We start from the raw sequence: 11,091 nt of genomic DNA on the forward strand, positions 1-11,091 counted from the left end.
TTCTGTAAAAACATTTTATTAGCTTAACTTATTCAAAATGGTGCAATGTATACAACTCATAAATATGTGTTAAGACAAGATCCAACGTGAATTGCTACATTTACGCTGCATAAAACAACATGACAGTAGATTATTTACAGAGTGGAAAGTAGTGTGAACGGGACAGATAAAATCAGAGATGCAAAGGAATGTACACATCATGTACCCTGACTAGAGGTTTGACACCTATGTAAAAAAGGTCCTCTCTTCTCTGACGTCTCCTTGGCAACACGGCTTCATGTCTCCTCGACGTCCCTCTGAAAATTGAAAAAGAAAACATGATTCACTACGACGCAAACATTACAACCTTTGGAAGCTGTACATATGTGTTCCATGTTCATTTATAGATAAAGGAACATGACATACGTTTTCTAGATTAGTGTCTCACGATTTAAAGTTGGAAGTTATTGTGAAACCGGTCAAAGTTAGTGGAGCCAATTTTTAAAAAATCAACGTAAAAGCGGCATTGGAATCAAAGTGCACTGTTTTGTCAGCACCAGGGTGATGTTGTTCTGAGGGAACTGAACGAGAGAATACGGCTGTCCTTTTCACAGGTCTTTAGGTCCCTGCAGCACTCTTTTGATTAAGGGACCCATCGCTGCAGTAACCAGACAGCTGTGGGGCGAGTCGTTACCTGGAGTGTGAGGATGCGTCCGGTCTGCGACAACCCCGTGCCGCTCCATAAAGAAGGGTCCTCCTGCATGGCCAACGTCTGATTAACAAACCTCAGCATCCCCGTGAGGGAACTCATGTCCCCTTCCTCCACCTGACCCACCAGGGTGCACACAGAGTCCCTCCGCTGCTCTTCGTCGCTGTCCTGCATGGAGGCGGCTTCCATGTCGGGGTTTACGTGCTCTTTCTTCTCCACCCCGTATGTGAGGGGGTTGAAGGAGAAGTCAGGGCCCGCTGTGGCCTCCATGTCGTTGAGACCCTGCCAGCTGTGGTCTGATGCTTCTGAGAGGGAGGAGGAGGGTGACTCCCACGGGTTCTTGCCCAAAGCCTCCCTCAGTGTGGCCTTCAGGCTCTGAGAGAGCTCCAGAGAGGAGTCGATACTGCTTCTCTGCAGCCAGTCACATGTCCGCTGGCGCTCGCTCAGGTCGGACTGATTAGAGGAGGAGACGGGCTGAAGGTATGAGTGGGCAGGAGGCGATAAGCAAGCGCGCGTCGGGGAGAGGGGGTGAGTCGACGGGGTGTGTACAGGAGAAGGCAGAGCTGTTTGCAGCTTGTGGGGGGAGGCGGGGGGCAGGTGAGCAGAGGAGGAGCTCTCTGGGGAGCGTGTGAATGTGTGCGGAGCAGGCAGGGAGACCGTGTGAGCGTACAGATGGTTGCGGTCAGCCGCTCGCTCCAGACTGGAGATCCTGGCTTGAAGACGGGTCGCTTCGGACTCCTGAAGAAGGACGAGAACAAAGACTTTATAGTTTTGGAGAAGAAACGTGAAGACACACTTCCACAGTGCAACTTTTCCTCAGACTCCTACGCACTGTACCTTGATGAGCAGGGACTCGTTCGACATCTCCATGGTTTTCTTGGAGGCCTGTAGGCGAGCCTGCAGCTGGCCGACCTGCATGTCGGCTTGAACTAACTGGGAGCTGAGCTTCTCCAGCTCGGAGTGGAGTTGACTATTCTGGGCTCTGGTCTGTTCACACAGAATCTTGCTCTGCTCCAGCTGGGTCTTACTCTGGAGGAGCTGGGTCCGACTCTGGTCCCGCTGTGTTTGGAGGTGACTGGCTTGATTGCGGGTGCGATTCAACTGCGCCTTAGTTTGCTCGAGTTCGGTTTTGGCTTCCTCCAGTTGGTTCTGGCTCTGCTGAAGTTTAGCGGCGAGCTGCTCCTGGGAGGACAGCATGGTGGAGGAGATATGCTCGGAGACTTTGAGGAGCTGTCCGCGAGTCTGCTGTAGTGACTCCAGCTGGAGGGAAACAGACAGAAGAAGAGACAGGTTTGGTTTTAATGATATACACCTTGATCTGCTGCTCCGGTACAAGTATGATCAACCACCCTTTAATTACAATTATACCAAAGGTTATTACAGCACAAGCAAGTATTTTTGATGGAGCCGTTTGTTTATCAGCAGGAATTAAGATGCCATCCTCTCTGTAATGATAAGAAGAACAACGGAAGTTGAAAAATATAAGGAACTATATATATATATATATATAAAATACGTTGGTAGTGACTTAAGCAAAAAGGACAGGAAAACCAAAGTAAGTGACGAGAGAGAGAGTCACGCCTTTGTGATAGCAGTATATTTCTACAATGTCAAATGACAAGCTTATCACAAATTGTAATCATTAATCGGATCTAATGCTCAGCTATTAGCCAAGTCTTGCAGAACAAAGGCAGTAGAGCGTCACAGTTTGCCCTCTCACCGGGCGCTTTACATTTCATGTAAATAAAATAAAAACTACTTTTTAGATGGAGGAAGACAACACCAGTCTGGTGGCCTCAGTGGGCACTGCACCTCCTTGCTGTGCTGCTCCTTCTCCAAGTCCAGCTCCAGCTCCAAAGCGGTGACCATGCTCTGCAGCTCGGCCTCCAGCTGCAACCAGCGGGCCTCCTTCATAGCCAGCTCCTCCTCCACCCCGTCCAGCCTGACCTCCTGCAAAGACACACACATCAATGGTAGTAGTAGCACAAAAAAAAGTATTCCTTCTTATATTTTAGCTTGCTTTACCTTCTCTTTGGTCTGCAGCTTGGTGGCGTCCAATTCTCTGGTCAACGTCTCACAGTGACGTTGAGTTTCTTCAAGTTTTTGCAATGAAGTGTGAAGTTTTTGCTGACAAACACACAGCTGCTGGTCGAGCTCCTGCGGATTCATTTATCAATTTACTTTTTTGCTGCGCTGGCTCTGAGAAATCATTTGTTTTCTTTTAAGTTTTCTGAAAACAGACAATACACGATTCAAAGAATGCGAACATTTATGCTGAAAGTTTAGTTCCCTTTTTTAATGTTTTGTTTATAGCTTCACACACACAAACTGACTGCAGTTTAGGTGTGAACCAAAGGTCACAAATCCAAAACCAAATGCAGTACAGTTGACAGTTGCGGCTGACTGGGAGGGATCTTCCTGCTCTTCTCTAAAGACATTGACATATGCGTTTGCTCTAAACCTTCAGTCAGTAAAACTAAAAAAATCCTCTTCAAATATATTTTAGACCGGGTTGGTAAAACATTGCCTCACGTGTTGCTCTTTGGTTCTGTCTGTGAGCTCCTGCTGTGCGTCTCTCAGCTCGCTCGCTCTGGCCTGCAGGTTCTGCTGCAAAGAATCCACCTTCCTCTCCATCTCCTGCTTGTGGTCTCTGATGCCCACTTCCAGGTGACCCAGCTGAGCATGACGGGGATTAAATAAAACAAAAATAACAAGTTACACACAAAAAGAAACATGAGTAGAGAGCAATAAATATTCTGGAAATAAATAAAATACACTTGTGTGTGTGTGTTACCAGCTGTGCTCTCTTTTGGAGCTCCCCTTGTCTTTCCTTCAGTGCATTGTCCATGTCTAAGACCTCGTGAGTTCTATCCTCCAACTCCCTCTGTGTCTCACTGTGAAGCCACACACACACACACACACACACACACACACACACACACTTTATTTATTTGTTTATCAGTTACCAAACTAATTAACATATTTGTATGATACGAGGACTTTTTTACTGTTGAATATTTATAGGCGGACCTTTGGTTTGAGTACTCGAAACGTGCCTACTGATTGAGTTGAACCCCTTTCGTGTTTCTTTGTGTGTAAAAGAGTTTTTGTGAATCTTAAATCCTGACAACCGGTATTAACAAAACGCTTCCATTGTTCATGAGTGCTTGACTTACAACTGCTGCACACTTGAACAACTACATACATACAACTTGAACCGTTCCAATAAAGAAATTTATAATAATAACCAACATTTCCTTAGTAAACACAATGCAATGAATTTATCCAAGATCAGCCAGATCCAGTGGAGGATCTAACAGCAGCTTATCTCTATATTACATTTCCCATGAGGGAGGTAACCTCACCTAAGTTGGACTGTCAGTTTTTCTACAGAGGCTTGCCGCTCATCTGCGATTGTTTGGGTGGTTCGGAGAACATCTCTGAGTTCCCGTAGTTGCTCCAGAGTCTCGGCCAACTCTCGCTGAACCGCCTGAAGCTGCCCCTCCAGCACCTGGGCCCGCTGGCCACAGCGGAGCCTGTCGGCCTCGCAGCAGCGCAGCTTCTCCCCCAGATCCATTACTTGGAGGGAAAAGAAGCAAAAAAGACAGAAGCCATCAAAAGAAAGAGCAAACAAAGAGCCAAGATTCAGATTTGTTTATGAAAGCGGAGCAAAGCTACGCGTAGCGCGGCCTTCAATTGGGCCTTCTTTGCAAAAACTATTATATACTGTGTATATATATATATATATATATATATATATATATATAAACAAAAAAAGGGACAGAAATCTCCTACACTGCACTGACACTGTGCCACCTACACATGTCACTCTTGCTGTCGAGCTGCCTCTTTATGTGCTGCAGGTTTTCGTCCAAGCGGCTGATATGAGAAGTCTTGTCGTTGACATCCTTCCTCAAACGCTGCAGCTCTGAATCTTTCGACACCATCTCCTCGCGACACTTTGTCATCTCGGATGTCAGGTGGCTGCAGAAAGAACAAAGAGAAAAACATACAAAAGAATAACCAGTACATTTGATACAGTTATGAAAAGTCGAAAATTGGTTTTCAGAAAAGGTGCTGCATTAAAGGGAAGGCATACTAAAGAAAGAATAGACGTTTGCTTTAAGCAGCACACACGATGCGTTGTTGTTGCAGCATGGGGCATGCAACATCTCCACTTCCTTATATACCTCCATGTTAGCAAGGCTGAAGGTGCTTCATGCATACAGACACATAGGATGTGGTGTATTCATACGACTGCCTCACAGTGGAGGTATTTGATATTCTTGATATTCTTGCAGATTGAGAAGAACAGCAGGCTTCAAAAAAAGTTACGTTAGAAAATAGACACCAAATTACTATGAAAGCGTGAACTAAAGTAATTTCAAAATATTTGGCAACAATTTTAATATTGCAAATGACTATTTTATAGCAAATAGTTAATGCTTTAAAATAGTGATGAGTGAACCTTACGCATAAACCCTTCCATTGAAAGATTATGAATTTGAACTCCAGTGTCCTTTGTTCCCGAGAGTCTACGTTGAGAGTCCGTGTGTGTAGAGGGCTTCTTACCTGACAGACTCAGACAGTTGTTTATTCTGCTGGTTCATCTCCTGCAGGTTCTGATCTTTCTCCCGGCCGTCCCGCTCTCGGTTCCTTACCTCTCCCTGCAGAGTGGCCCGAGCTCGTTCCAGATGCTGCTCTAGACTGGACACCTGCGGACACACACACACACTTCCTTTAGCGTCTCATGCGCAGAATAAGTACCGAGCATACAATTGGATGAATAAGACTTGAATTACAGAGTTCGCAACTTCTGTTGTTAAACCTGAGTTCCAGGCTTACTAATTTCCTTTTTTAAAATTGAATTACTGCTCATTTGAATGAATTGAGTTGGTGCAAAGTTATTGTCTTCATTTGTTTTTGTCAACTAAAAAAAAGCTCAGTCTGAGGTTTATCCATGAAAACATATGGGAAATATAAACAGCATTCTTAGCTAGTGTTACCCGGTGTTTTAACCGTCTCTAACTTACCTGTTTCTGCAGCTGGCTCTGACTTTCCTCCAGTTCCGAGATGTGAGCCGTGCTCTCGGTCAGCATGGTCTGCTGCAGCTGGAGAGAAAGCTGCAGCTGCAGGTTCTGCTCGCCGGAGTTCTGACAAACCAGATTGGCACCTTGGAGCTTCTCCTGCAGAGAAGACACCTGAGGAGGGAGGAACACGGCGGAGGATAAGCCCGAGAAAGGGACAACAATTGAAGAGGGGGGTCATTTCAAAGATATAGAAGTGAGTGTGTCTCAAAGCTTGAAAGACTGTCATTGGATGGAACTCTGTACCTTGTATTTGTTCGCCCTGAGCTCGCTTTCATAGTTCTTCTTCATCTCGTCCATCTGCTGCAGGTTGGAGCTCAGCTCTTGTCTACACGCCGACAGAGACGACTCGAGTTCGCTAACCTGATGTCCAAACAGAGGTCATGGACATATTATGGTGGAATGCTGCCGGATGCTTTCGCCCAGCTCAATTTTGGTATTTTCCGTGGTCACCAAAGCTGTGTCCAAACCTTGGTAGCAGACTGAGCCGCCTGCTCTGTGAAGCTCTCCAGCAACACCTCGTTGTGTCTCACTTCATCCTGCCGCTGCTGAAATGCCAACAAAATACACACACGGCATCCAACAGGGTTCAATTATAAATGATGTGCCTTTGACTCAAGACTGATATTAATGTCGCACTGTGTAAAAAAAATGCACAGATGTGACCCGTCATACTGTTAGAAGAGTCCTGACCTGTGCGAGTTGGTCAATTGAGCTCTGCAGCAGAAGAGCTGCGTCCTGAGCCTCGTCCCGCTCCCTGCGGAGAGCGCTCAGCTCCTGCTCCATCGCCGACATCCGAGACTGAGCCTCCTCCACAGTCTGCTGCAGCTGCAGAAGAGAGAAGATGCGGTTGCTTACCAAAGGTAATGGCCTCAGACAGTGTTTCTGCTGGGTGAGACAAAGACGTAGCTCTAGATCACCATTTCCATTCTGTGCTGTTGCTCCGTGAGTTGCTGGAATTGGGATTTTTTACACTTGTCCAAAGACTGCTGGTACTCTCTTTGTTTTTTGGTCATCAGTGACTGGTAATGCTGAAGGGTGCTGCTTTTCTCCTGTTATTACCAAAAAATGTAAATCACATGAAGTCGATTAGACAATTGAAGAATATAAACAGTGTTTTCAACAGTCACTGCTGTCTAAATTATTAAGGGAATGCAATGTATGGGTGTGTGGGATAGTATATTAGCAGTGTTTGGGAAATGAAATACTGATATCAAGTTTATAATACTGCTGTAATAAGGTTGTCTAAACCAGTGGTCCCCCAACCACCGGGCCGCTACTGGTCCGTTTGGTACCGGGCCGCACCACAGAAAGCATATATTTATTTTCTTTTCTGAAAAATGTTTTATTTTGAAAATTGACCGGCTTTTCTACTAAGTATGTGCGCTCGTCCCTCTGACATATTCCCCACGCGTCACAAGGCGTTTTTCTTCACGTTTACAATTGTCCTCCTACCGCACCGCAGTTTCCCCCACCAGCGAACACAGAGCGCGTGACTACTACACCCCCCGTCGGTCGCTCCGCCCGCAACGACTACTACCCCTCCCGTTATTCCGCCGGACCTTCTCGACCGGTCCGCGAAATATTGTCTGACATGAAAACTGTCTGTGAGGTAAAAAAGGTTGGGGACCACTGGTCTAAACCATCTAGTCGGACTTTCCATTTATTTTTGTTCTCGCTTTGTCTTCCCTGTTTATATAAAATAGGGAGCTGGATTTTATTATTATTAATAATAATAATAATAATCACCCGATTTTACAACTATAGCTATAGTTTTAGGACTTTTTACCTCCACCACCAGTATAATGGTGTAGGGAAAATCTAATATCGCAATAGCTCAAGTGTGAGTGTTGTGTACCAGGAGCTGATTCTCCAGCTCAGTGTTCGTCAGTGCTGCCTGACTGTAGGCCAAGCTTTTCTCCTGTAACTGCTTCTCCAGCGAAGCCACGCGAGCACTTTTTCGTTTCAACTGTGAAAAGTGAAACAGAGACACAAAAATGTCAAATAAGTAAGGAAAGATGATTAGCCCTCAACCTTGGTAAAGACAAATACTATAAAAAGCATATTTAACACATAATATTATAAATGACATATAGTGAAGTAAACCCATGACCACAGAACTCTTACATTAAAAAAATGTATTAAAAAAACAGTACAGTTGACCGATTCATTTACTAAATCGGGTTGTGCGAATGTAAAAAAATTAAAGTTTTTAAAAAAAAGTAAGAAGTGATGAAAGGGGCCTGAAACATTACTTCTTTCTCTGTGTCTGTGGCTTGGCTGACTTTGTCCAGCAGCTCTGTGTGGAGGCTCTGATAGTGGGAGGCTCTCTGGCTCATGGAGCTCTGCAGCGAGGAGATCTCCTCCTGAGTTCTGCTCAAACGCTCCTGAAGACGCTGGACCAGGCCGTCCTGTTTGGTCCGCTCAGTCTCCATCGACTGGAGCACCCGCAGCAGCTGCTGGTAGCCTTCCCCTGCAAGGTCGAGCGACGTAAAGAGAGATATTACATTGTACAATAGAGAAAAGTATGCACTTTATGGTTCATTTCATTCATTCATTCAAGGGGCATTTTATACTTTGCTCTATCAATAAATAAATCACTCTGTTGCAGAATGCATGCATTGTATTTGTTATTTGCTTATTATCGGTGATAAAATCAAATCCATCCATTCATATGTGGTTTATTTTCTTTCACCGTAAGCGCAAAAAACACAATTCTCTCATTCTAACTATAATCAATTCTAACAATCCAAATAAAAGCAAAAAGAAAGCAGGGCAAAAAACAAGTGTCAACAACATAATTCAAAAGAAATCCTTAAGGGGTAGAAAACTTAATAGACGTAGATTACACCGAATAGGATCAGGAGACGTTGGTCAGCACACCTGGCTTTAGTTTTAGTAGGTGTGCCGTTCCTAAATAGTTGACTGGGGGAAACATGCAGGGCCTGACGCAGAGTGTCCCCACAGCACCCTGAAAGGAAAAACAACGGTGAAGATACCATCGCCTGCGCAAGATCAGAGATAAATACGTAAACTTGTTTTGGAGAATGACAGCTACTCCACCTCTCGTAGGTGAAGCAGGGACAGTATGGCCTCCAGGCTGGCGAGCTCCGCCCGGCTCTGCTCAGCCTCTCCGTGGCTCTGGGACACTTTCTGCTCTTGACTACGGGTCAGCGTGCGCAAGTTCTCCAGCTCCTTTCGCAGAGAAGCCAGCTCCCCGAACGCTGCGCCGCGCTCCATAAGCTGTCGTTCAAGATGAACAATCTTTAGTCCGGCTTCCTCCAGTTGAGCCTGGAGACCAGCAGCACACTTGACCTCCTCCTTTATCTGGCTGGGAGGCAGAGGGGAAGACATCGGAAACCCTCAGATTTATTTCTGTTCCTACACAGAAAACAAGGTACAAGTACAATTGACGATGGACAACTTATCCCACATACCTAATTGTTTGGCTCTGCTCAACCTTCCCTCTCTCCAGCTCTGTGCACTTCATTTGCAAAGCTTCTTTTTCTCTGTCACAGTCAACAAGACTCTCTTTAAGTTTGCTCTCACTCTCCATCACCTTAAAAACACATTTAAAAGCATGTTTCGAGGGCAAGAAAGTGCAACTAAGGAGTTATTACAAAATGTAAATACCTGAATAATTAACTCATTCAAGTCAAACATACCCTTGTGAGTTTAATAGAAATAGTAGCCCTATATTCTTTGAAGGCTTCTTTGAGTTTCTCTGCATTTTGCAGTGCTTGGTTTCTTTGTTGCTCAGCCCTGTGAGGGAGGAAGTAGAACATAACAAAAATGAAAGCATATGATGGCTTTTTTGAACTCAAGGTCAATGAAATATGGATGTACAAAGGACACGGTAGCAGATCAAATTCATAATCAATTGTAACGGTTACCAAAAACGTTAAATGCCCCACCGTTTGCACCGGGCCGCGTTGTTCTCCAACTCTTCCCTGAGCGCGCTCAGCTCCTCGGTGAGAGTCGCCACCAAAATGTCCCCGTGAGCTGCTGCTTCCTGCCTGCAATCCGCCCTCAGCTCTGCCGTCCTGGTGGGGACAGTTACTTATGACATTAACGCTCAGGGTCAAACAGACGTTAGTCCAAACAGTCTCCCAAGTTCCATGAATATCAGAATCTACAGCAGTCGGTGTGGAGATCACAAGGGTTACTTTAGTTCAGTGGCTTGAGTCTCCAGCTTTGTTTGAAGCTGACGAATCTGCTCACTCATGAGTGCCACCCCGTTTTTCCCCCCTATCATGGAGCCTTGGATGTGGACCTAAAAAAAACATAACACATACAGATTATTTATCCACTACAGACTATTTGGTCTCCACAAAACACTGAGGAAGAAATGTTTGCGCTGCACTCATTTGTAGTCGAAACACAAGATACACTGGTTGAAGATTACAGCACCTTTATTCACCCAAATCAGTCGTGCTGGGATGACGGTCATACCTGCGATTTAGAAGTGTTCAATCCATAGTGCATTGCATCCAGGTTGCCGATAAGCTGCTCATCCTGGATGGTCAGACAGGCGTTCTCCTGACGCACACAGCAACCTTTCCTCCTCGAATAGGACTCCATCATGGATGACCTGGGCTTCAATGGGGCAGGCTGAATAGGAAGGGAGAACGCAGATGTGAATGAGAGGTCTTTGAATGTGAGTGGCTTGTTTATTCACCTTTTGGTTATCAGGTACATTTTTACAGATGACCCACACAAACACCCAGTGTAAATACACAACAACCTGCAGATGTGGTTTGATTTATTTACCCACAATTGTTTTTCACATCTGTAATCATGTCCAACTGACTGAGCATAGATCGGGTTCATGAACACATACTGGAGGTAAACTTTAGAGGAGGATAAGGGAACAACCACAATAAGTGGTGTAGCTGCTCACAGTATGACGGTCACTCATTACGCTGCGCTCACCTCAGATTGCGTCCCACACTTTGCAGGCTGAGCTCCGTCAATCGAAGCGGAGTCCTCGAACTGACCGCATCTTCGGTTAATCGGCCCTCGCTGTCAAACATCAGCGTAATGACGAGTAACGCTCGTAGTTGACTTCGGTGTCTTTAACGTTACTTGTTCAGGGTCAACATCCAGTCACTTAAGCAACACGTGCAAATGTTCGGAAATGTAACGACCACAAACAACTAACAGCTCAACATTACACCCTTACGGTTTAAACATCGAACATTAGCCAACGTTAAGTTAGTAGAGCAAAACCAGTAGCAGCTAGCTTAGCCACGCTAAACGTAAACAATGAGGTTCGCTGATAATCCAACAGGTCGGTTCACATTATCGTTGTAATGC

At 45.3% G+C, this 11,091-nt stretch overlaps 1 protein-coding gene across 2 annotated transcripts; it reads right to left on the minus strand.

The window, feature by feature from the left end:
- ccdc18 (coiled-coil domain containing 18) lies at positions 1 to 10,849 on the minus strand. 2 transcript variants are annotated; one of them, XM_040171696.2, is made up of 25 exons: positions 10,708 to 10,849; positions 10,228 to 10,386; positions 9,942 to 10,048; positions 9,690 to 9,818; positions 9,441 to 9,537; positions 9,213 to 9,334; positions 8,839 to 9,106; positions 8,659 to 8,746; positions 8,031 to 8,248; positions 7,634 to 7,744; positions 6,696 to 6,827; positions 6,469 to 6,603; positions 6,246 to 6,323; positions 6,022 to 6,138; positions 5,722 to 5,889; positions 5,261 to 5,403; positions 4,509 to 4,672; positions 4,054 to 4,267; positions 3,483 to 3,582; positions 3,221 to 3,364; positions 2,714 to 2,845; positions 2,501 to 2,638; positions 1,526 to 1,948; positions 674 to 1,426; positions 1 to 296 (listed from the first exon to the last, which is right to left on the minus strand). In XM_040171696.2, exons 2-25 carry the CDS (start codon positions 10,357 to 10,359, stop codon positions 276 to 278), a joined length of 4,134 nt encoding a protein of 1,377 aa, XP_040027630.2. In that variant the 5' UTR covers positions 10,360 to 10,386; positions 10,708 to 10,849; the 3' UTR covers positions 1 to 275. The 2 variants fall into 2 exon arrangements, with proteins under 2 accessions (XP_040027630.2, XP_040027631.2); XM_040171697.2 differs by lacking the exons at positions 9,441 to 9,537; positions 9,690 to 9,818; positions 9,942 to 10,048; positions 10,228 to 10,386; positions 10,708 to 10,849 and having other exon boundaries at positions 8,839 to 9,102.
- Positions 10,850 to 11,091: the final 242 nt, after the last annotated feature.

This window comes from Gasterosteus aculeatus, chromosome 3 (assembly GCF_964276395.1).
Source record: "Gasterosteus aculeatus chromosome 3, fGasAcu3.hap1.1, whole genome shotgun sequence".
NCBI classification, from domain to species: Eukaryota; Metazoa; Chordata; class Actinopteri; order Perciformes; family Gasterosteidae; genus Gasterosteus; species Gasterosteus aculeatus.